Source organism: Anguilla anguilla, chromosome 2 (assembly GCF_013347855.1).
Source record: "Anguilla anguilla isolate fAngAng1 chromosome 2, fAngAng1.pri, whole genome shotgun sequence".
Lineage (NCBI taxonomy): Eukaryota > Metazoa > Chordata > Actinopteri > Anguilliformes > Anguillidae > Anguilla > Anguilla anguilla.
Window position 1 is genome coordinate 44015460 of NC_049202.1, and position 26030 is coordinate 44041489.

General features: G+C 47.9%; 1 protein-coding gene across 3 annotated transcripts in view; it reads left to right on the top strand.

Annotated features, from left to right (window-relative positions):
• LOC118221427 (uncharacterized protein C7orf50) overlaps positions 1–24840 on the top strand; it is a 90864-nt gene extending 66024 nt beyond the window's left edge. For all 3 annotated transcript variants that reach the window (XM_035406488.1, XM_035406489.1, XM_035406491.1), the window contains 3 exons: positions 12160–12386; positions 21088–21169; positions 24049–24840. In XM_035406488.1, the coding sequence (XP_035262379.1) occupies positions 12160–12386; positions 21088–21169; positions 24049–24231 (492 nt within the window). In that variant the 3' untranslated portion in view covers positions 24232–24840. The remainder of the gene's footprint in view (positions 1–12159; positions 12387–21087; positions 21170–24048) is intronic.
• The last annotated feature ends 1190 nt before the right edge of the window (positions 24841–26030 follow it).

Here is a 26030-nt window from a genome sequence, read left to right on the forward strand (position 1 = left end):
GGACCGCGCCGTGCCAGCACGCTAAAGGCAGCGGCGAGCGCGAAGCCGGATCGGCCGTCACTCCGCGCGGAGGCGCCGCGACGGCTCTGCGATCACGGGTGACCGGACCCCAAGGGGCTGCCTTCGGATCCGTTCCAGCGGCGCGGTGAGGAGGTGGGCGTGGCCTCGCGTGAGTCGCGGGGTCACACGCCGCGCCGCACAGAGAACCCACTGCTCCAGATTGGACTGAACTCCCCTCCGGGCCTGGCTTTAGGAGGCCCCACTTCACATGTTTGCTTTGAGTCTACGCATTTGTTCTTTTTTTTTTTTTTTTCCATATGGCTTTTAAAATTAATCTTCGGTATTTGAAGTCTGGTTGTGTACAACAATACCAAAAATCTTCCTCTGAAAAGGATCCATTTACAAAGGAAGAGTCTTTTCTTTTTATTTTTTTGTTGTGTCTTTGTTTTTTGGGTTTTACCTCAATGGCTACATTTGGAGTTCAGTGTGGCTTTTAAGCATGATTCACATGTATGAGCACCGAGCCAGTCAGACTGTGAGGCTGTGGCTTGTGGTCGGGAGAGGGAATCGGGCAATGCTTGTTATTTATCCATTGTCTTTCTGTACGTCGTTTTTGGGGTCTGTTTCTAGCGCAGAGAATAATAGATATATGGGGTACGGGGGGACAGGATTCAGACCCCAAATGAGATGCGTTTGGACACGTTTTCCTGTACCATGTGCTTTTTTTTTTGGAGAGGGGGGTGTGTGTCGACTGGAAGAGTCTGGATGATAGCAGGCTTTTGAATTGAATCGCTAGTGGCAGCAATTTTCGGGGTCAATGTTAGAGTGAAGGCAGCTGAACTCGTTGCCTGCACTTGGAAGGCTGGCCCGGTGTATTGCAGTTACAGAGTCTGGGGGTCCGGTACAGGGGAGGCTGGGCTAAGGGGGAGGTGCAGAGCCTGCCAGTGATTTAGTTTATGGCAGCAAATGGAACTCTTGTGAGCCAGAAAGCACCCCTCACTCTGTCTTCGTCTCTCTCTCTCTCTCTCTCTCTCTCTCTGTCACTCTCTCTCTCTCTCTCTCTCTCTCTCTCTCTCTCTCTGTCACTCTCTCTCTCTCACTCTCTCTGTCTCTCACTTTCATTGTCTCACTCTCTCACTCTTTTTCTATTTATCTCTCACTCTTCCTGTCTGTCTCACTCTCCCCTTTTCTCTCTCTCTCTCTCTCTCACTCTCTCTGTCTCTCACTTTCATTGTCTCACTCTCTCACTCTTTTTCTATTTATCTCTCACTCTTCCTGTCTGTCTCACTCTCCCCTTTTCTCTCTCCCTCTCTCTCTCTCGTTCTCACTCGCGCCAGTGCATGCACGTTCGGAGACACGCAGACAGGTTGCGATGTGGATCCGGAATGCCTGGATGTGCGCTCTCTGCAGAGGCTCGCGCCGCGTGTCTGGGAGACGCCCTGTAATCTGCCGCCGTTAACCCCGAGGCCCGGCGCTAAGAGCCGCTCCCGGCGAGGCAGAGCAGGGGTAAACACGGGGCGGACGCCGCCGCGCAGCGACGAGACGGAACCCAGTCGAGCTCTCCGTGGCTACGCGCGCTCCTCCCCTTGTCCATTTTAACCGCGCTCAAGGCTTCAGGAAATGCGAGACCCGGTTCCCTCGTACGCCCCCGCGCTCGGCACACACGCTGATTTAGGAGTTGATTGCCCCTGCGAGCGTGGGCGGTTACCTGCCGGTCGCCACGGTTTCAGAAGGTCATGTTCCCGTGGGGGCCGGCGAAGGTCCTCCTGATTTATCTGGACGTTGGGTCTCCTCCTCCTCCACCACAGTGATGCTGACAGGGCCTTGTGAAGCTAGTCAGCTTTTGTTTTTTTGTTTTTGTTACTAGAACCATTCACACATCCATAGTGTTGTATTGTGTTTGCTGCCTGAAGAATCGAACAGTTTCTCTCCTTCGTCCCACTCTGTAGAATTTGAATTCCAGTGTTGCGCGATAAGTGTTTAGGCTGACATTTGATTTTTCTAGGGACCCACGATAATGTCATGGTTGTTTCTGCAGTCTGATGGTAAGATTATGGCCGAGATTATGACAGGTGACTCATTTAACGCATGGTGTGGATTCAGTGAAAATGTGAAGCTCAAAATGTACCCTAAGCATAGTCATCTGAACTTTTATTTATCTATACCAGTAGCTCGATAGATTCCTGCCCTCTGCTTTATAAGAGCCAAGAGTTATGTGCCACCAGTACACCTTGCATCTTAAAGCACATCCTGCATAGGATCAGAGGTTTCCCAGAGGTTTTAGCAAAACCAGTAGCCTAGCCAAAGCGATGGTACCATTGCTGCCTTGTGCTGTGCCAGAACTATGTAGGTCCTGATGTACTCAGTCTCGCGTACTTGTACTGCTACAAAGGAATAAGCCAATGAGAAGCTTTGCTTTGAGTCTGCCGCACTGCATGATTGAACATTACCAGTGCTGATGTGAGGAGGGGCGGAGCGTTGACAAAATCATGTCTCTGCCTCCAGGGGAAAGCACACGTGCATGGAATCTCCCCAGTGTTCAGTGCTGCAATGCTCAGTGCCGCAGAGTGCTCAGTGCCGCAAGAGTGTTCAGTGCCGCAGAGCTCCCTGAATATGGACGCGCGGAAATTATAGCGCTACTGGATGCAATCTCTGTTTGTTATGTTGTGTTTTTAATTTGAGGTCTGTTTCAGTGGTGGAGTGTAGTACTCCCAGGTGGAGTACTTACTCTCGGTTTTCTATTGGAGCCTTGAGGGGCAATTGGTTTGTGTGGAAAAGAGCTTCATCCACCCAAATCACATTATCAGCTGGAGGGGTCGGTCCCAACCGTGTCCCCCTTTCCCCTCCCTTGCATCTCTGCAGTGAGCTCTCTGTTCAGACCCTCCCCCTCTGCTCCCCCTCCCCCTCCCCCTCCCCTTCTCACCGGCCAGTTTCAACTTTGGTCAAGCTGATATTGATTTTCTTTCTTCTTTTTTTTTTTTTGTTTCTTTTTGTCATTGACCTGGCCTCTTGCATGTGTGTTTTGGGATTTTAATCTCTTTTTGTGCTTGCGTTACGCTCTGTGATCAAAGATAAAAGGCTTCAGAGACCCCCCCTCACAGTGGAGTGGGGCAGTCGTCTTAATGGGGCAGAAGTGACCCCCCCACCCCAAACTGCCTGGCTTTGGGATGCCATGGGGCCCCTTTCATCAGATAACACCAACACTGAGAATCACTGTTCTGTCCACTGGCCTGTCACACACATACTCCTACACCACAGGCTACAGATCATACACACACATGCACACACACACACGCAAGCATGCACGCACACACACACACACACACACACACGCTCACGTACACGCACACACTTCTTCCCACTGAAGTAAATCTATTCAACCATGAATTGCATTCAAAAACATAACTGAACAAAAATGTAACTGATTATAGGCTTATGTATTTAAAAAACCATATGTTTATTTTCATCTGTGTGCACATAAAAGCACAGAAATATAGAATACACTGTAAATTCCTGTGGAATCTGTATAAATAAACAGTCTTTGTGTGCGCATGCACATGCCTGTGTGCGTGCGTGTGTCCGTCCGTGTGTGCTTGTGGGTGTGTGTGTGTGCATGTGTATGTGTGTGTGTGTGTGTGTGTGTGTGAGGGTTTGTGTGAGTGTGCGTATGAGTACGTGTGAGTGCGTGTGTACGTGTGTATGAGAGTGTGTGTATGCGTGAGTGTGTGTGTGATTGCGTCCGTATGAGTGTGTGTGTGTGTGTGCATATGTATGAGTGTGTGAGAGTGTGTGTGAGTGCGTCCGTATGAGTGTGTGTGTGTGTGTGTGTGTGAGCGTGTGTGTGAGTGCGTCCGTATGAGTGTGTGTGTGCCTGTGTGTGTGTGTGTGCGTGTGTGCGTGAGTGAGTGAGTGTGTGTGTGAGTGCGTCCGTGTGAGTGTGTGTGTGTGAGTGCGTGTGTGTGTGTGTGTGCGTGTGTGTGTGTGTGTGTGTGTGTGTGTGTGTGAGAAGGGGATTATGTAAGTGACCCATGCCCAGCCCAGTGGGAGATGTCAGGAGCTGTTCCTGCTCACCGTGCTGATGTCTAACTCCTCACATGGGGCTGTGGCCTGTTGCTCTCTAATGAACCAGCTCACCCAGCCACACAGCCCTGTAGCCTCAAAGCCTCAGAGCTCAGTCCTCAATGCTCTGTTTGTTTAGCTGGGAGGGCTGGGGGGGGGGGGGGGCTCTCTGCAGCCCACACAATCTAAGACTCTGAGCCATGTGCACTGTTATCATTGGTCCACTGTTTGTTTCCTTTATTATTTAGTGGTCAATAAGCGCTTTCAGCTGTGGCCTTCAAAAGTCCAGCTAATGGCATTCGGAGGAAAATGCTTCTCCTTTTACGCTTACCAAAATGACCAATTTACCATAGCTGTGCTATAATCCGATAAACCAATTATTTTCCCTTTCAGACACATAGTGCTTCTGACTTTTGGAGCCAATTAAGTGAGTCAGAGTTAATGTTGATATTTAAATAGTGTGATGCTTCTGAAGTTTATATTTGACTCTGATCTTGCTGTCTGAAGTTTATTTACAAGGTCTCTCTTGCAGAAGAGCTCTTTATGGCACTTTCCGGGTTAAATAAAGGCTAATTAAGTAAACAGACACGTGGACAGTGAAATATATGAATGCATTATTTTTGGGTTTGTAAAGTAGATGGTAAACATTTGGCTAACTATGCTGTGTTTGTTCCACGTGTGACAGCAGGTGTAGTATGGAACAGCACTGAAGCATATTCTTATGTGGCCCCAGATGCAATAACCATGTCTCGTATTGAGTTAGACACGGAACTGCAGCAACGGAAACAAGCCTTAAAACTCCATCTGTATCCTTACACAGCATGTCCTTCCATAAACAATTTTTTTTCTTTTATCAAATGATCTGTTTTGCGTTAACGTCTTTCTTGGCGTCCCATCAAAAGCCCCGAATAAAAAAAGTACGCACGTGTGCTCAACCGTGCGTGCATGTGGGCCTGCGTGCATACGTGTATTTATTTAGCGTTGCATTTTTTCGATGAGCACGCGGTGGTATTTTTCACGCTTGACCAATGAAGTTAATAGCGGTTCACACAGCATTAATTCTCATGAACTAGACTGCAGAGCAGCCGTTTCGAAAAGGCAATTGTAAAAAAAAAAAAAAAGAACGCTGAACGTGCTGTTTTTTCTCAAGTGGATGGGATGGGAAACAGAAGCGGAGAAATCCCCATCCTTACGGGGTATGTATCATTCATAGGAAATGGTGCCGGTCCCCCCTCGCTGTTCAGGAGAAGTAGTGAGTCATCATTGCGCAAACAAAGGCCGAACATGCCTGTCAGGCAGCGGTGGGGGGTGCGCGGGGTCTGAATCCAAGAACACGCTTTACGTGTTTTGAAAACCTGCAGCGTACTGCGAACGAACCTGACGCATTTTACGAGCAGGCTACTGCAGAATCAGTTGGCTTGGGCTGACACACCACACGCAGTAGCACACAATACACTACACAAGCACTACTACGCTACGGGTCAGGGAGTGTGTTTTATGTGTCACTACCTCAGTGCGCCGCATTGATTCCTGGGACATGTAGTACTGCTGGGTGGTCGGTTGCGCTGCAGACTGTGTGGGTTGAAAAGGATGCGACACAGCTTCAGAGCCCATGCGGTCACTGACAGGCTCTAATGTCACCAAGCCACCCGGCAGCTTCTCTCCTCCTGCTGAGCCGTCATTGTTTGCGGTGGGTGTCTGTGCCTCAATAGAAAAAAAAACCTTCACACTCTTGCCACAGGTCGATTTCCATCCTGCGTGTGTTTTTATCTTAGCCTTCACATCTTTTTCTGTTGCGTTTGTTCTTCCGTAGCGTGTCCCTGTAGCTGGCATTTATCGTTAGTACGCTGCTCACGTTCTGTTAGGTTTTTCAAAAACCTTAATAGTGTATGCAGAAGCTTTAAAGGGCTTTCTTAGTCTGCTCATATAACAAGCTAATGACCCCCAAAGAGACTGCTGTCGGGATGTGATCAGTCAGTGTTACAGAGTGGTTGGAAGAGAACTAGTGATCATGGGACTTGTTTGCCAACACGTTTGCAGTCCTGAAGATTTGTCGGACATCTACATGCAAGCGGGGTGGGGGGTTACCAGTGTACTGATGTTATGTTCATTGAGGGGGATGAGTTCAGAGGAAGTATAGCTTTCACAGAACTGTAGTTATGCATTGGCTCAGTCATTAGTCATTGCTGAGTTTTTATTTTTTTTCATGAAAGCAGATGAATGTATGGTAAAGATGAAGATTTGGACCTGTTAAAGGACAATCCGGTACATCTTTCCACAACATGCCGCAACAGAAAGGAATAAAAGAGAGAGTTCAGTCCTTTCCCATAGATAATTAATCACATTTGCTTGGCTGTTCAAAAATCAAAGGCTAACCTTGAACTAATTAAATTTTCAATTTCACGTTTTATGTTCCGAATGTTAATTTTGTTCTTCTCACATAGACTCAGTGTGAGCACCCCTAGAGGCTGTGTGGGTAGATTCAATGTGTCAGTCCTGAATAATATGCTAAAATGCTAATTTATATCTGACAAATTGGCAGTCTGTTCCGTCTCCAGTGCTTAGTGTGACATACCACGTCAAGCTAAGTCCTGGAGGCATACAGTAAGAAAAACCTTCTCTTTCGCAGTGCCTGGCTGGACGTGCTGCGGTAGAAATGTGCACAAATTTAGGGACGCCTTACTTGGAGGTTTTTGTGGAAAGAGCTTCGGTGTAAGTGGGAGTAGGAGAAAGGGATGGAGGAGAAGCTGGAACATGGAGGGGTGAGTGTGTTACAGAGCTCCTCTGAGGATCTGTACCTCCTACCTCCTGGGCTGGCCTCGCTTTCCTAAAGAACTGAGAACAGAATGTTCCGGCACCCACTTTGTGCCTTCCCAGGAGATCTGTGCAGTTGAGCGTACACCAAGCGCGTCCCAGGGCAGGGCTCGGTCCAAAACAGGGAGATGTTTCCAAAACGTCTTTGTGACCGTACCGCAGAGCTGCACTGCCTTACATGGAAACTTCTGGTTGTTGGTTGGCTTTATCTTGATTTATTCCCTCCCATGATAAATATGAATATTATTCCCTCCCATGATAAATATGAATATTTTTTTCATGTTATCACTGATTGTCGCATACTGCAAGCGTGTGTTGGTCGTGAATTAAAACGATAAATACCTAGCTTACGGTTAGAAACGAAAGGCATTTGTGCTCCGGAGTGGCAGGGGACAGTGAGTACACACCCTGACAGGCTAAATGCCCAGCTGGGACAGCGCTGATTTCAGCAGCAGGGTCCTGCTCAGTTTAATCAGTGCCTACCTCGCCGTTTCCAGGAACATCAAACAGTGACCTGTTAGCTTCCTGTCTGCCACAGGATCCCTGCCAAAGGCAACAGCCCAGAGCCAACATTCAGGAAGGCCGGAGGCCGAAGGCTTTCCGATTCTGTAACGTACATAAAATGCTACTTTACAATCTCAGGAAGGAGCTGAATCCATTGTGGCTCACTAAACCGGTGCTGAGCCCATTGCCTCTTGAGATGCCAGTAAAATATTTTGTTTCCTCCCCTGACAAAACATTTACTTCTCTGTTGGTCATGATTATGAACTTTGACCCTGCAGGAGTGCCTCGCCAGAGACGGCAGTTATGATCTCCAGTATGAAGCGACAGACAATGGTTTTGCACAGAGAGACGCCCTCCTCTCCTGAAGGAATGGTTGTATATGATAGCTCTGTGTCTGACTTGCACAATCTCAATTCTGAATCCATCCGCAGCTGGCTGGTGGGTCAGAACTACAAAGGAAGAGGGTCGGGGTGGAGATCAGAGACCCGTGGCCTTCCTTTGGTTAGAGCCGAGGAGCTCGGACACATGTCAACACTGCCATATTAAACTTCAATTCAGATACATTAAACAGGGTCCTCTGAGGGCCAGATGTCTGCCTCAATCCTTCAGCTGACTCGATGTCAAAGGCTTTAATTCAGAGTTGTTCTAACCCCCGAGTGTCTTCCTGTCTGAGTTAATATATTTGGCTGAACGTGCGCTCCTGAACATTGGGCCATTGTGATAACTTATAACAAGGTGCAAATTCAGAGTCTCTGCAGAGAGAGCCGGCCTGAAAGCACAGCGTTTGTTGCCTGGCGTCTGCTGTCTGGCCTGCGTGCGTCAGCCCTGTCCGCGCGGGGGGGATGTGAGCGGGGGCGTGTGGGCGTGCCTCCCTCCTCCTCCTCCTCCCCCTTATGCGCAGTGTGCCTCCTCCCCCCCGCGCTCCCCCCGCGGGCCCCTTCCCACTGGAGTCCTCCTAATCTCCATTGTTGCGCTGCTGGAGGCCTTGTGTGGGGTACTCCTCTTCCAGCGGCTCGGCCCCGCCCCCTTCCCCTTTCGGCTGCCCTGGGCCCCGTCCGCAAACAAACACGAAATCAAAACGAATGCACCTCTCGCCCCCTCCTCTTGCTTCCAGAACGTTCCCAGCACGGCTGGAGCCATGCACTTTGCTTCCAGTCTCTCGCATGCAAATTCCGTGACGCGGGAGCCCAGCTCTGATGATGTAACCCGACCCTCGCGCGCGCGGGCGTTGGCGTGTGATCCGGCGGGCGCGCGGGTTTATAGCGGGAGCGCAGGGCGTGGTGTGAGCGTCCCGGGGCCAGGGATGAGTCGCGCTGACATTTGAGAGTGCAAACCGGGGCGTGTGGCCGGTTTTGTGGCACCCGCTCCGATGCTCAGATTTGCAGTGAATACATGGACACGCACAACAATGCCATCGGGTGAAGTGCCATGCTGCAGTCTAGTTGAGTCACTATGGGAGGACAGTAAGAGCAGGATCTCACTGTAGGCCAGTCATGCTCTGTGAAGTGACCCTGTAGTTCAGTTGCAGCTAGCCCATAATTATTAAATATAGGAATATATAAAAAATATAGGAAGCTACATACTTTTTTTTGTCCATAGTTTATGGGTTTTGGTCAACCAATGGGGAGGTGCCACACCAGTCCATCACAACAGTGTCACAACTGTATGAATCTTTACAATACCAGAACAGCTCTTATGCAGCAGTAGAAAAGTTTGCTTCGACCAGAGTTCTACGTTTTCTACCCAGAATCCTTCTGTGAATTTTGGGGGCACTTGGGTGGGGGGGGGCTGAAGGGGTTTAAGGAGAAGCTCATTAGTTCGTCCGTCCAGTTATTTACGGTCTGTTTTTAGCCCACAGAAGAACACCCTGCGGTTTGTCCCAGAACGGAAGATCCATTCCATTAGCTGGACCGCTTTCAGGCGGTTTGAAAGACACCCACCGCCTCTAGCCGTAAGCGGCGAGCAGAGCCAAGTAGCTAGCGCCGGTCTGAGTGCTCTCGCCCGCACGTCGCGGGGTTTGAGCGAGGTCAGCGTGCGGCGTGGGCCGGGAGGCGGGAGACAGATGTGCGCCGGACGCCCGTGGGCCCGATCGCGTGGGATCATCGGCTCACACCGGTGGATCAAAGAGAAAGTAGCGTAGCATGCTACAGACAGGGAGAGGAAGGGGGGTGTGCGCTGGACCAGCCTGAGCTGCGGTCAGAGTCACTGCCAGCACAGAGGGACGAATGACGGGGGCCGAGGGGCTTCTCCCGGGAGGGAGGGCCCATTTCAGATTACGCTACGAGAGGAAACCAAAATTGGAGGCGCTTAAGTGCAGGGGCGGCTTGGGTCTCATCGCACTCGCTGTATTTTTAGAAACGCGCCAAGCCCAGCCTCCACTGGAGACACCGCAAACATTCCCTGTTTATGAAGATGAGTGTGAATTGGGATTTTGTCTCCCGGCTGCCAGGAAACGTCTCTGAATGACGTTATGGAGTCGTGTCTTCTTTACGCTGGTTTCCAGCTCGCAGGTGGTCCTCGACAGTCGTGGAAAGCGGTGGGGGGAAATTTAGCGGCATTTTACAGTCAGACGAGAAGAATTATTGCTATATTCGTCTGGCGCTGTGATTAAAGCCTGCCTTCTTCGCTCTGCAGGTTAGAACACATAGTTTTTGATTCAGAGAACCTTGCCTCTTCAGTACCGCCGGTTTGCACCTGTTGCCATTTGAGGTGACGTTTTATATCCGCAGCTGAATTTCCCGCTGTTGTCCAGGACAGACAGGCTCTCGGTGCGCTGCGTGTAGGAGATACTGCAGGGGAAGGAGAGTTCTTGACAAAGTTCCAGGGCTTTCATACAGACAGGAAGAAAGGGAACCAGATGGAGAATGGAGGTGGATTTGTGTGCCCGGAATATGGAGGAACGGGAGAGCACTGCACATCACTGCCTGTCACAGCATGGTGCACACTGAGTGGCCACTCAGAAAATTAAAACTGCTCCGGTTCAGACGAGTGACTGCAGTCACAGTGCAGCAATAACTAAAGAGAAACTCTGAATGGTATTGGTGCTTATTGCTTTTGCCACTTTCAGAATGCTGGATGAGGGCCTGTAAAGATATTGCCTGTCAGTCACAGAAGTGTGCGACCTAAACTGAACAGAATTCAAGTGTGCGGTTTAAAAATCGGTAGTGTAAGTTGTAGTAAAAAGGGAAGATGATGGACAGGTATGTTGGAACAAAAAATTATTTATTGGTATGATACTTGCCGTCATGTCCATTAGTATTGTTTCAAGTGTGACTGGGGCATTAGTCTGTTCCTGAAGTCGTTCCCCTTAAAATGTGCGTTATAAAAACACGGTTACTCACCGCCTACGGCGAGTTGAGACAAATTCCAAATTCCCCATTAAAAAAAAAAACGAAACTTTGGTGACATGTTGGGAAACGTAAATGTGACTCGATGCAGCTTAAATGCGACCCGTTTCTGACAGACGGGGGGCGGAGCCGGGCGTACGAGATGCGGTGAGAGGTCGTGACCTCTGCCTGTGACCCCCCCCTCCGCCCACTCCGTCTCAGTTCAGAAGAAGCCCCGGAAAAAAACGTGAGGAAGCGCGATCGCCCCACTGCAGTCTTCAACAAGGACCCCTTTTCTTCACCGGACGCATCCGCTTGTTATTATTTATTCACCGGGGGGGGCGATGGGCGGGGGCATGCATGCTTTTTATTAGACGGAGGTGGCTTTTCTTCTCCGCCAGATAATTGGATCACATAGGAATGGGGGGCGTGATTAAACTCCACATCTTCTCTAATTAACCCAACTCCGCTCCCCGCCTCGGAGGACCACCCAGCAGTGGCGCTTTCAGACCGAGGGTTTGGCAGCAGGTTTTTTTGTGTGGAGGAGGAATTACTGCCACCCCAGAACAAGGTCTGGTCAATTTAAAGTGCACAGGCTTTAAAAAAGGCATTGGGAAATGTAGTCAAAGGCCAGTAATGATCTTTGTCATGATGTTCTTAATTTGTTACATTTTGTGGGCACAGTTTTGAGACGCATATTATCAGTAAGCAGTTGAATAGTGACTTGTAAAGGTAATTAGACATTTGTGTGTTTTGAACATTTGTGGATGTCGGCATAGCAATAGTAATTCAGTACTCATGGCGTTACAGGAATTATCTTCTTGCCCTGGGGGTAGGGACTGTCTGTAAGTCAGCTGACTTTGTGTTGGGGGGGTGGTACCATTCACAGTTTGGATATTGCAGTAGGATGTGCAGAGGTCGATGGAGAAGTTGCTGTCATTTGCAGGCAAATGCCTCCATGTTGAGAAACAACATCATGAACTTCCCCTGTTCACCCACGAGCCTGGCTTTTGAGCAACACTGTCTTTTCCAGAGAACCTGCTTGTGGAAAAACAAAATTGATTCTTCGCCTAGTCTACATGTAATGTCTCTGTGACTGTTTAGCAGACCTGACAGATGGCATCATGCAGTCATGCTTCTTAATTCTTGACAGTGAAGCAATGGGTCAGATATGTGAAACAAATGAGTGAGCTGTAGCGATAAATAATATTACTCATCCCAAAATGAGTTTAAAGAGAAGACTTAAAAATTAACCTCTTAGTAGGTGCTGCTTCTCTCCATCTCTCTTTCTTTCTCTCTGTCTCTCTTACACTCCCTCTATCTGACTCTCTCCCTTATTATCTGTTGTTATGTATTATTAATGAAATGTAGTACAACCATTTGTATTGTTGGACTTCTGTTCAATGAAATCTGCCAATAAAGTATAATTTAATCTAATCCCTCTCTTTCCATGCAGGAACCACCTCAGGATGCATCTGCCAGCGCGGGAGAAGAGCCGGAGGAGGAGGACGAGGATGCCGAAGAGGCCCTGGGTCCGGAGGAGAGACGCGCCCTGGAGAGGAAGCTGAAGAAGATGCGGAAGCAGGAGGAGAAGAGCAGACTGAAGGCAGAGGGGCAGGACCCGGAGAAGGCCGAGGCCACCAAGCCCTCAGCCGGCCAACTGGCTCTGGACTACCTCACATGGTAAGAGAGGGGAAGAGGAGTGTAGCACGGGAGACGCACACACGTAGATTAAAGCTTACTGCTGCAGAAAGCTAAATGCTAACATGATTCAGAGGCGAGTTCTCTTGGAAAATATTAAAGGCTTCTCTATTCAAGGCAAAGCTCTGGTCCGCTTTCAGGTTTAAGTATGTGTGAGTGGAAAGTACTTCTAATAATACTCATATTAAGCTCTATTTTCCATACTTTTTATGCGAGGATTATTATAATTAATTTCAGATAATGGTAATGGTAAGGAGTTCAAAGACTTCAAATCCCTGAACTGGAGTTCATCCAAAATATGTCATTCTGTGGGTTCTTTTTCACTCGATTCCTTTGTGATTAAAGAACTTCATCACCCTCAGTAATGCATAATCTTCAGCTTCATAGCTTTTATTTACTGGTATCCAGCCAAGAAATTCAATAGGTTTGTATTATTGACTTTCTGACGTGGAAAAAACACTCCGTGCATTCTGGAGTTAGTAAAAGACTGGACTGTTCCCAGTTTTTCAGTATTCTAACGGTTTGGTATGACTTTCTGTGATATGGCATGAAAATTTGGAACAATTCTAGTCATGCTGGGGAGCATCTGTGTCTCTGCCTAATTCCTCACAGAACGCGAAGCCAGTTCCCTGTCACAAAAACACGATTCATCAAATCACAGTTACAGCTAGGCCACTCGGATCCACAGGCTCAAACCGTTCTGCCAAGTGTTAAAGCAACAGTTTGCTTTCTACTTCAGTTTTAATGTATGTGCATTTTGACTCAGACAGTTTTAATGCAATGAACTGTATCTTTGATATTAAGCAATGCCCAATCACCGAAAAATGAGACGTATAAATTTATCATTTGACTTTGGAAATGTGTGCAATAAGACACCTGCGCCTTTTCTTGATGATGGGCATTGTGTGTTTTATGAAAAGGGTTTCTATGTTTCTGTTTTTTATTATTATTACAGGTTTAGTTCATGTTTTCAATTAGCCAGACAGTTTTTGTGTGCAATGAAGCATATTTTAGGTGTTTACAGAAGCTCCTGATGACCTGACAGCTTTACAATGGCTGGTATCGGGGCATTTTGAGTTCATAGTCTAAAGCAGGGGTCCTCAATCTTATCCAGAAAGGGCCGGTGTGGGTGCAGGCTTTCATTCCAACCATGCAGTTACTCACCTGATTCTACTAATCAACCACTAGAGTCTTTGCTAAGGACCTTGATTAGTAGAATCAGGTGTGTAACTGCTTGGTTGGAATGAAAGCCTACACCTACACCGGCCCTTTCTGGATAAGATTGAGGACCCCTGGTCTAAAGCAACAAAATACACTCAGAGCAATTTTTGGCTGGACCGCAGCAGCGGGGCCAGCCCTACAAACGTGAATGTCTGTGACTGACTGAGTGATGAAGTTACACCATTGGTAAGCCGAGTTATGACGTTACACCATTGGTCGCCAGTCCAGCCATATACTAGGTTTTGACCTGGTCTTGTTAATTTCATGAAACCAAAAGGTTTCTTACACCCTGAACGAAGACGTCATAATGCAGTGCATGTGTGCTGAGAGCAAGCCTCCAGGCCTCCAGCTTGGTGCTGTTTTCAATGAGCCAATCTGCATCTGGATTCGCCTGCCCCTGCCCAAAACGCACCTCTTTCAGGGACCCTCCATGTCTAAGACCAGTAACACGAGACCTGTTTTTAAAAATTAGTTTTTAAAATAATTTGTATTATCAGGAATCAGGGATTTGCATCCCTTAAATTGTACTCTTGAGAAAGGAAATGAAGCTGAATGGCTTCTACAGAACATCAAACTATGCACAGCGGCAGAGTGTAAAATGGAAGCCATTTAAGTCTCCCTTGACACAAGCCATTTAAGTCTCACTCTCATCCACACTGCTGTTAAGGCCACTACCACCATCTCTGCTGCACAAATGTCATCAATCTAAGATCGCATCACAAGTAGGTTGTCTGGCTTAATTTGTTTAACTCTGTTCGAAGTAATAATTACTGGCATAATGTGACCGACAATGTGGTCTATTAGTCTTTGCTGACTCGGCACCAGCAGAATTGCATTACTGCGTGTAATATGGTGTTGCACTCTGTGACCTACTTTATCATGTGAATGCCGTATGGATTATTCTAGTGTCCATATGTATGGCTCTTCCATATGGGCTGTAAACCTGAGTTATGTTACCGTTAAGCACGTACAGCTGTACGTTAGCCTGGGCCTGAGCCTTGTCTTTCGTTAGAACAATCAAAAATGCACCTGGATTAGAGATTTTTTTTATTATTCTTTGTTGTATGTGCTATATATATGTTTGCGTAAGGTCGATCGGGTCTGTGGATCTCTAGGCCGTGGGGATTGTGACATCGCGTCTTGTGACAGGGCCTAATTTGTGGGGGTGCGAGGCAGGGCTCTTCCCGGAGGCCACTGGCGTGCAGCTGCAGAGGGGGCGGCGTCTGAGCGAGGAGGGGCAGGGGGCACCGATGTTGCCAATTAGGCGTCATCTGGATCCAGTCAGCCTCGCGGCTGGGCTCCGTCCTCCACCGATGCTCACCAAACAAACATCTCCCTTCTGATTGGAACCAGAGAAGCCCGGTGCGCTGTCTCCTCTCGCGTGCGTCTCCCCTGTCCGAATCGCGCTCGTACACCCGGCTGCGTCTCTACACCGCCCGCCATTGTTGATCTAAAGCGTTTGTTAAAGGATGATAATGACGGAAATGGTTTGTGGTGAAAGAGAGGCCTGCTAGTTTAACCTCGACTTTGTTTTAACAGTGTCTTGAGTGAGACATAGAAACACTGTGGATTGAATTCAGGGGTAAACGTCGAGGTTGAACGTGTTTATACTTCCCTTAAGATTTAGTCTGAATTTTTATCATCCGCAGCAGTGCAGTGTGGCAGTGGAAACTTACTGCATCTGGTTTATTTTTACAGGAGTGTATTTGAATAATATCACTTCAACCATCACATTCTAACTGACGCTGACTTTCAGACTTTCTAGAGAATTCCGCTAAGATTTGTATCGTGAACAGATCCATCAGTAGGACTGCTGTGGAAGGTGCCCTGTCCCTCTGGGGCTTGTCAGCTGGCTCAAACCGAGTGTGCATGAACGGCATGCGCAACAGTCTGTGATGCTAAATGTTTCTAGGCTTCAGTTCCTTTGCTTCAGCGACTCATCGTTTTTCCCACTTTATTCCATCCCATGGCACCGTATGCAAAGTATATAGTGCATGACCTAATATATAGAGCATGACTTAAGTGGGTCCGGGAGATTACGCTGTTCAAATCTGTCAGCGTCTCGAAGGGGGACGTGGTGCTACACCGCTGTAGAATGGCTACGCAGCATGTGCGGGTCAGGTGACTGGGGGCCTCGGGGGAAAAAAAAGCACCCCGGGCTAAAGGAGTGGACAGGCGACAGTAGGATTCCCTTATAAATACAGACTTAAGCTACACAGGGCTGATGTGTCTGTCTGTCCTCACATGTACTTCCATCATGCTGCTGAAAGTGTTGAGAATGTGGACTCCCACCCATGTCCTGGTCAGATGACTAGAGGAAGCCGCAGCCCATCCAGCCCTCAACTTCACCCTGAATCCGTGGATTATGAGCCTTGTGGGGACATCGCCTGTGGGTCATCACAGGCCTCCTCACACCTCCTGGGGATGACCCAGGTAATTACCAGCCAAGTGATTCCAAATGTGCTGCACTGGAGGGGGGGTGGAGCGGAGGGGAGTAAAGCTTTCCCCCTGTTTCACTTTATTGAGGGGTAACGGAAGGGAAGGGGGGGTTTGGGGATGGCCACAAATGGCTCTCTGTGGAATAGTGGTTTCTTCCAACCCTCCAGTCGAACACTGTCCTGACAGGAAAAAAAGACGCAAGTTACGTTTCCTACAGAGGGGCCGAACATGTCCTGAACCCCCCCTTATTTTAGTTTGTGCTGGCACCTGTCACCCCCACACGGTCATCCCGAAGGTCTGAAGGAGATGCGAGAGGCACTGAAGTCAAAGGAGGTCGTGCTTTTCGTTCATAATCCCGCTCAGAGGAATCGAGGAGAAGAGAAAGACAACCGGAAGAGTCCGGAAAAACCCAACGGACATCAGACGCAAGCTAAGACAACATTTTAACAGCTGCGGAGCCTCATCAAAAGCAAACAGCTCAGAAAGCCCTGCCCGGGAGGCCGGTGTCGCCGAGCGCCGTCCACCCTTCGGCGTCACGAGACGCGGCGGGCTCTGAGAACCGCGCGCCGGGCTTCTTACGCCGACTCGCGGAAGAACGGCTGACACAAATATTCCTTGAACTTTGACCACACGAGCATACTGTACCCACACCCCTTGTGACCACCAGCCTGGTCGGAATGCATGTTTCTCACACGCTCTCTCTGACTTCTCCAGTGGGAAATCTCTGTGCGAGCATTCCCACAGGATCTCCATGTTCTCCAGTGGGAAATCTCTGTGCGAGCAGTCCCACAGGATCTCCATGATGCCCTGATAATGAAACGAGGAGGTCAGAGTGCAGCTCGGAACAAAAAGGTCTTTCTGTTGTTTCTTTCATTTGGACTGTAGTTTGTCCTTCACAAGTTAATGCAGTGGATTGCTTTTACTCCAGGGTTCATGGGCTGTACCTTTTTAACATTTGAGAGCAAGGTGTCAGATACTTGTCGATTTTGTTACTTGGGAATGTACTGGGTGTAATGTACACTTGAGGAAAGTGTTTTTAAATTCTTCATTCAATACATTTGAAGCACCGTTTGACAAGACGTGGGGAATCAACTGACTTAAACAGTCTTTGTTTATAGTATTACAACAATAATCTCTGATTATTTTAATGACTGAATATTTTAATAACTAGGTGTTTTTAATCATGATCATGTGAGAAACTCAAATGCAAGTTTCTTTACCCACTGATATCCCAGTAGTCCCTGTTTGGTATACGACTATTCAACTAACTGCCTGTGGAAGAAATATGCTGTTTCATGTCATGGTGCTCTTTAATCTGATTGGACATGCAAAGTACAGGAGAATGCATAATTCAGTTAATAGTTGTTGCAATGACAAAATCTGTCTCTGGTCACAGAAAATAAATCAGAAATGAGATGGTTATGTTCTGGGGTTTTTTGAATGAGGACATCTAGCTAGCTGACGGGGCTGTCTAGCTGTCTAGCTACAGTAGGCTGTGCTGTTTAGCTAGCCCAGCTGACCAAGCTATCTAGCTAGCTCACTCAGGACCCATATCAGCTAGCTTGTTGACCAGGCACAACAATAAGACTGGTTCACCAAAAGGGATCAAGCTGTAGAAGTTTGTGTGTTTTCTTCAAGGTATATGCAATACTCATCCCACTCATTCAATGAAAGACATACAACAGATAAGTTTGGAAACAAATGACTAATTTGGATAATTAATTCCCTCAATGTAAGCGGTTTTATCTAGTTGAGGGGACTCTCAAGCAGGCTGATAGCAGAGAGCTGGAGGCCTGCATGGAGAAGCCTGGCTGTTTCCCTGTGTCTGTGTTGAATTTCCAGCAGTGGAGCATATCAGAAATATGATTTCAGTGAGGGAGGGTCCTGACAAAAAACTGGCAAAGGGGAAGCAAATGACAGAACAATGCGGCGGCTCTCTTCAAAACTGGGGGCCTGTTGCATATCAAACTGTTTTCATAAGGGAAAGTATTGTGTGCTTTCCTCAGATTGATGCCTGCATTTGCATTGTTGCAGTTCTTTTCTAACAGCCTCTCTTGCTTTTCCTTATTGAGGCTAATTTTGTGGTTCTTCCAGGGAGGTCAAGCCTTTTACTGCAGTGAGTTGGCAATCTGCCTGACTGAACGAATGAATGAATGAGCGGATGGATGCATGTTTTGGTTCATGGCTAGTATCCAGCATTCAATATAGAAAGGGGGCACGTTTTCCTGCCAGCAATAATATATGGCTTTTACAGACAATTCCTAGATTTACCTCCCTCGGTTTTTAATCAAGAGTAACCCCAGTGCACTCGAAGAGTCGTCTACACCGCACACTTGGCGTCCTTGGCACGGCTTCTCGTGCACTACATCCGTCACTGAAGTGTCTCCTGTGCCTATGGCAGTGGGAGGGTATCTACACCAGAAGCTAACATGGCACAGCCTGCTCCAGACACTTAACTTATCTGACCGTGTGTAGCCTGCTCCAGATTCTAGATAAGTTAAATGTTATTACAGAGGCTTCATTTTTTTTATGCGCGTTATGCCAGAGGCAAATTTTTTTCCTAATTCAGCAAGTATACATTTAGTTTGGACAAGTAGATCTGAATTGTACAAGTGGAAAAACCTCAACGGTGTACCCTGCCACTGCATTGCCTTACAGTGATGAAAGGCATGCCGTCACAAATTAATAAAGAAGAAAAACTGCAACAATTTTTTTTGGGCCGAAGTGTAAAAGTCTGTCCACAAGGCCTTGATTGAAATAATCGCTTGTGCAAATCCCGGGATTAGCTGAGCACACAGCTTCTCATTTCATTTGGGAAGTCGGGGAAGCTTACTGACCTTTAATTGAACCAGGCAATCGCGTCCATGGCGACCCAGAGGCATTCTTCTCCTTTCACCGCCGGTGCCCATGGAGACGGGTCTCGGGCATCAAAGGCATCAAAGGGAAGGGCCGTGGACACTCGGGCTGGGCGGCCGGCCACTCCATGTGAGGGCCGATCTCCGGGCGGGCGGGCGACGGCGGAACATTAACTGAACTCCGGCGCCGCGTCACACAAATCCTACGCTGGGTAGGAGGGGGGGGGGTCACTGCAAATCAAAGCACCGCCCTTCGATTCAACAGGGGGCAGGTCAAAGCTGGGGCATCTGAGGGCATCTGGTGGCGTGCCTCGTGCTTCAACTGCGGGTCGAGGTTGTTCCGGTGGATGACTTGGCGATGTTTAAAATGCGTAAATATTACTGCCTTTATTACCGGCCGTTCTAATGATTTAATTCTTTCAGTTAGTGTGGAGGTTCCAGTGTGCACCCCATTCCTCCTCCTCGCAGTTACATGTTGAAATAACATTAGACCGCCCCTGAAGCCATTTAGGATGTAACCCTAACCCCCTCCTGGGATCAGGCCTGCTGATCAGGTTCAGTTCGTGACTTCTTATTTTTATTGAAATGCAAGGATTCTGGGTTGACAGAGGTCAGGGTCTCCAGTATGTGTATCACTTTAAGTGAAGAGTGCAGGTATTCACCAGGCCTGTGTGTTGCTTGAGAAATCATTTCCTCTGCGATATGCCAGGGTCCTGAACGAGCCTCTTTTTCAGTATATGAGGTGTTGGGTGGAGGACCATTTTCACTGGGCCTCCATTTATTAGTAGATTGTAGGTAAAAGGGTATGTAAGAAGCGTATATGACCCAGTGTAATAAAATAGGCTTGACTCTCAACTTCTCCATCAAGGGTGGTCAATTCCAAAATCAGATGAAGCAAAAATGATCTTCTGAGCTTGTTTGTCCTAGACATCAAAGGATGCTTTGGGGTTCATTAAGTCTCACTTTTAGGTCTTTCTTTGAAGAGTCTTGCTTTTGTTGTTGTTTCTGCCGGTCTCACCATGGAGATTTAACTGAAACATCTGAAAGGAGGTAAAGAAGCCCATTAAGTTGTCCGTCTCAATCCGACGCGATGGGCCTCAGTGCTAATTGATCCCACGAAAATCATCCAGCTGAGCGCGGAGATCATGAAACACATGCGTGTTTTAACAAGGGTTTCTCTTGTCCCTGCAGATGCGTTTCTCGTCAGATGAAGCTCATGTGATGCTCCCCGTGTGTTTCTATAGCTGGAAGTGCTTCAGGAATAGACGGGGTGACATGGAGCGTCTTTGTATCGTATGCTGACATGCAGTAACACAACCTTTCCCCGTGGGTTTTTAAATGTCTCGATGTTGTGTTCATGGGAAACAGTGCCATGCTTATGCGTGGTGACACACTAGGTCTTTTGCTCTCTGGTCCTAGTGCTGTTCATGAGGAGATATGGTTGTGCTTCCAGGATGTTTTATTATGTAATGTATGTACTATAGCTGATAAGCTCATTTAGATATTGTCATCTGGTACATGCTTCCAGCGAGTTGATGGACTCACAGACATAGCTGAATTGAAGTTTGTATATTATGCTATATGGACACATGGCGTGCCCTCTGTGCATGAGGGGGGAGTATTCATCGTTATGAAGTGCGGTGGCTCAGCGGTGTAACTGCACGGTTGAGGTGTTGGCCGAGCTGCAGCTGCGTTCTTCCAGGAAGAGCCGCTGCCTGACACCTGCCCCCCCCCCCCCAGGAAGGGGACTCTGCCAAAAGTAGACCACACTGAGAACGTAATTACCCTGACACCTCTTCCACCACGTCCAGACTGTGTCCCGCTTGCAGCCCGGAACAAACATGGTCACAAACAAAGCACACTTCATCAGGTGTTAAAAGAGCCTTTCTTCCTAGAAAGAGTTATCTATGGTATATCTGTGTTTTTAGTGGGGAACAAAGATTGTATGGTTCAGATCCATTTTTACTAGTTTCAGTTTTGTTTTTGTTTTCACTGTTTTCCTTATGTCATTTAAAAATGTTTAAAATCAGGTCCTGTTAAGGCTGTGAAGTACTTGGTCAAGCTCTCTCTGTTTTTGTTTTTGTGTATTTTAAGTTTTCCTTCTTTCTGATCTGGGATTTCGCTTTCGCTGAATGTCTTGATCACTCTTCCGTGCCGTTTGTTGGCAGCTGGTCGGAGAAGCGTGAAGACTGGAGGTTCCAGAAGACCAGACAGACCTGGCTCCTTCAGCACATGTTCGACAGAGAGAAGGTAAACCGCCTGGATCGCTCCCAGGAATAACAAACCGGCGCACAGATAGTCTCGCCCTCCTCGTAAAACACCGAGGTGTGCGTGTCGCAGCCTGGCTGATCCTCCCTGTCTGGATTCAGGGGAGACACCAAACGAACGAATCCGACTATTGTAACCCTATTCCAGTGCACAGAGCAGAAGTTAAAGAAGTTATACACCCTTTGTTGTACCCTTCAGACAAGAAAAAGTTTCAAACAGCTTTCTGAACTCAACCGTTCGTACCACCAGGATCATTCAAAGATTCAGAGATTCACCTAATGTATTCCCCTTCTTTGTAAGTTGTGAATCATTTAAAGATTGCATGTTTTGGTGGATCATTCTTTCAAGGGACTGGTCTTATGTGCAGATGGGCCCCAGAAGTCTGGAATAGAATCTGGACAATGTCAGTGCTAACTGTGGTGGGTCACCCATAATTGGATGCAGCAAAAAATGATTGAAAATGTGTCCAACTTCTGTGCCAGCTGAACGAGCGGACAGTAAAGCGAAAAGGAGGTGTCATGTTTTGGAGGAGAGCATGTGCTTATCTATGCTCTCCCAAACTGTCAGAGCACATGCAGCAATGAACATGAAATTAATTACCTGGGCATAATATGGGGGGAAAGTACTGGCGCATTTTCACGCAAATTGGATTTATTACTGGGGCTAGGATTTTCCTTCCACAGATCAATGGTAACAGTAACAATGGCAAATGTAAGACAATAACACAAAGGCACGGTCCGCCAAGTACAACTAATACGAAACACGTTTTAATTCGCAAACAAAGCCCATTCACTTTTCATTCCGAATGTTTACGGCCGTTGGAGTTCAAACTAAACATCTGAACATGGCATTTGAGGTTCAAGGATCCCGGCAGGAAAGGAAAATAAACAAAGTGAAGCTGACGCCACTTTCTCTCAAACAATGCGTTTGCAATTCACAGAACGTTCAGCCATGAGTTTTACATAATTCAACTGACCGCTTAATCTTTGTTACCAAATGTCATTGCAATAACAAAAAAATAAATCGTTTATCGTTATCAAAGTCATCTTTATTGCTGTATTACTACTAGAGCAAACATTTTGATAGCAAAATACGTACAACAGACTTGTTGTATAATTTACCCAAAAAACACACATTTTGCTGCACAGAATTAAAGCGGTTGTAATAATGAAGTTTGTTCTGCATTTGCGTGAGCGTGGAGCTGATCGTTTCCCTGGGACCGAACCACCACCATCGTGTGCAGCCTGTGGATTACACAGCCAGGGGAACCGCTCCCTCGGTACACCAGGGCACGGTCTGGCGGCCGAGCAGATTACACGGACGCGCGGACGCATTGTTCCAGAGAACAAGTGTGTCAGTCAAACCCGTATGATGGGGTAGTCTGCAGGCACAAATGTAAGTTTCGTACAGTAGAATGAAACTTTGTTGTACGTCGCTCTGGATAAGAGTGTCTGCCGAATGCCTGTAATGTAAAAAAAATGGCCGTATCTGTATTAGACATGCAGAGCACATTTCTCTTGGGGGGCCTGTCTCTGCGCTCAGTCTGGGGAGGGGGGGGGGGTTCCAGGCATGTGACCCGGCCCGGTACTGCGTGTGGGAGCACCGCTGGGCGTAGAGAGATAAGGGAGTGTGAGTGTGGGGATGTCAGGCTGTTAAAAGCACTCTGCAGAGCCTGCAGGAGAGCCTCAGTGGCAGCAGGAGCCCCTCAGAGCCATGTCAGTGTTCCGGGGGGGGGGGGGGGGTTTCAGTGCTGAGTCCCAGCCCTGCCCTTAAGCCCTGAGGCATTCTCACTTCACTGCTTCGCTCTGCATCTTCAGCCGACAGTCGAAGAACCTTTTGAAACGCGTACACCCGAGTCCAGTGTAAAGCACATCTGGTTTCCGGGACTGGGTTTCTTAAATGTACACAGAGTGGCAAAAACGAGACTAAAGAAACGGAGGGAGGTTCGGTTAAACACGCAAGGCCTAAGAACCGAGATTCTATTACAAAGGCTGGTTTGAGATTGCATATGTCGGTCCCATAAATCATAAATAGGAAGTTTCCTGCCACAGACTTTTTACTTCCCTGTGGTCGTGGAAGTTAAATATATTTTCTAAGCAAAACACAGCTCAGAATTGTATACATGTACAACGAGGAGATAAAGCAAACGACAGGCCTAAACGACGTTAATGGAAAACTGCCTGTAGGTCAACATTTTTTGCGTGTTTGTCTCCCGGTGGCTTTCCGCTCTTGCTCTGTGTCCGAGCCGGCCTCGGGCTCGCAGACCCGACGCTCCAGTCTGACGCTAACTTAAACACCGGCCGCGGGAGCCTCGGCCTCGCTCTCGCTCGACGTCGGTCGTGATGCGCGCTGAGGAGGAGCGATGGCCGTGTGGGCGAATGAGGCACGACTGTGAGAACGGAGCCGGTGTGTGCGGGAGAGCAGAGTGGGCGGTGAGCGGAGGTGGCGTGTTCTGAGTGAGTGGGTGGGCCTGGAGCGCGTGTGTAGCGTGCTCGTGAGAGTATGATTTGTGTTTTTGTGCGGCACATTTGTGTGTGTGTGTGCCATGATTTTGTGTATATCTGCAGCGTGTGTGTGTGTGGCATGCGTGGCATGATTTTGTGTATATCTGCAGTGTGTGTACATGTGTGAGTGGCGTGTTTGTGTGGCATGAGTTTGTGTATATCTGCAGTGTGTGTATGTGTATGTGTGGCATGATTTTGTGTATCTCTGCAGTATGTGTACATTTGTGAGTGGAATGTCTGTATGGGTGTGACTGGAACGTGGGTACATGAGTGTGTGTTTGTGGTCCTGGCTTTGCCACGGGTCCTTCCTGTCCTGGGCGCATGCAGTGATGCGCTCCATGTCCCTCATGTCCGTAGGTCCCAGACGGGAGCTTCTCCGCGCTGCTGCCCTACCTGGAGGGGCTGCGGGGCGTGGCGCGGGACACCACGGTGCAGAAGGCCGAGGCGCTGGTGCGCCAGCTGGAGGGGCAGGGGGCAGAGGAGCAGGAGGCCCAGCTCCGGGCACACAGAGCGAGGGAGGTCATCCAGATGCTGTCCTGAACCAGCGCTGACCCACACACACACTCAGGAATACCCAATCACGACTGTCAGTCTTCACTGTGGGACGTGACAAGAAGGAGTCCATCCAATCAAGTACAAGGACAACTCTTAACCCTGTTTTTATGCAATAGCAGCTCACGTCCTGGTTGTGGGAAGCCTGTCAATGTGTGATGTTGCTCTCCTTGTGATGTTTCTCTCCTTTTGCTTTCCCCCTGCTGGGACAGATTCCTTTCATTTCACACGTTGATTTGTGGTGTTATTCACTAGCTCGCTGGCCTTTACAGCAAAGCTGTTTGATATAACGAGTCAATGAAACATGTCAAATGGTCCATGTGTATCTGTTATTTTCTCGCCGCAGAGTGGTTAGGTTCTCATGAGCTACAAATTGAAGTGAACCAGATGCAGTGCTTCTCTGAGGTTCGTCGAAACCGTAGAACTAATGGGCAACAGGAATGACATCCAGAAAAATAAGCCCCGTTCTGCTTTTCATCACTGCAGCCTGCAGCCAGCTGCGTTCGACAGAGATGTGATCTGACGAGATGTAATCTGAGCATGCCATGCAAGCTGAACAAGTAAACAGTTGACATTGAATAAACGTTTTAAATTTTGTATTGTTGAATTTTTCATTTTTACATTTTGGTTTGTTCAGTTTCTAGCAGAAGCATTATCGCCCTCATGGTTCAACGAGTGAAGTCACGGAGAAATCTGATGGTTGTGGGTTTTTGGTCTTGGGGTTTTGACTGAATTCAGAACAGTACTGATAGGCTTTTCCTAGCATTTGTATCAGCACTGCTAGTGACTCTAGGAAGCCTCTCTGTGTTATCTGGTCTGAAATGATTTATTTCACAAAGCAGGCGCGATGCAAAGACTGGGTCATTTGTGGATCTGTGGAAGTAAAACAAAGGCTTGGAGGAACATGCAGGGTGAGGATGAGGAGGAGAGAACAGGGTCCTTTCAGGCCTCTTGCGCAATCTCTGACGTGTTCAAGAGCTGCGCTTCTGCACTGAGCCACGCTGACGTCATTCTGCTCAACTCCCCAGTCCTGCTTACAGGACTAAAAAGAGTGTGATGATTCAATCTTTTTAAAGGAGAAGAGAGCGTACAGTCAAGTGTATGATTAACTGTGAACGCTGACATTACTAAGTGAAGTTTAACATATCACGCTTTGTCTTACAGTGATGCGGCCATCTTGAGTGGGTTTGATACATCTGTGCCCACAGAGCTGTGATGAATCGCTGAGGCAAACAAAAGTTGATGTTCATTACAAAGAAAGGGTATTTTCCTAGTACAATACAGCCCACCCATCTCTACCCACAGAGCTTGTGGCGTACTTACTTATTTTTCCATCTTATTTCTCTGACGCATTTCAGACTCATATCCCCTAAAATGAGGTCCACACACGCAGACCCTCAAGGGTTAAATGAGAATGGATCCCTTCGAACTCTTTAAAAATGAAAGCCTATTTATTTCCCTGTTCTCCCACAGTCATGCAATAAGAGGGCCCCTGGGGGCAGTTAACAGTTGGTTATGTAGGCTGTGGTGAGGCGCTGGTGTGTAATACGTGCATGGGGGTTGTTTTGCCCTGTGGGGGATACAATCCGTTTCGTTTTGTTTGGTTCTGTATCCCAAATAGTGAGCTGCAGATGTGGTGCTCGGAGGTGTGTAAGTAGGAGCAGCATTGCTTTTTGTGCTGATGCCAGTAGTGCTAGCGTATTGACTGCAATAGTTCTTTTTTGGCAGTGAAAAAAAAAAAAAAGATTCATTGTTTTTCCTTGTTTGTAATTGAGATGTGCAGAACT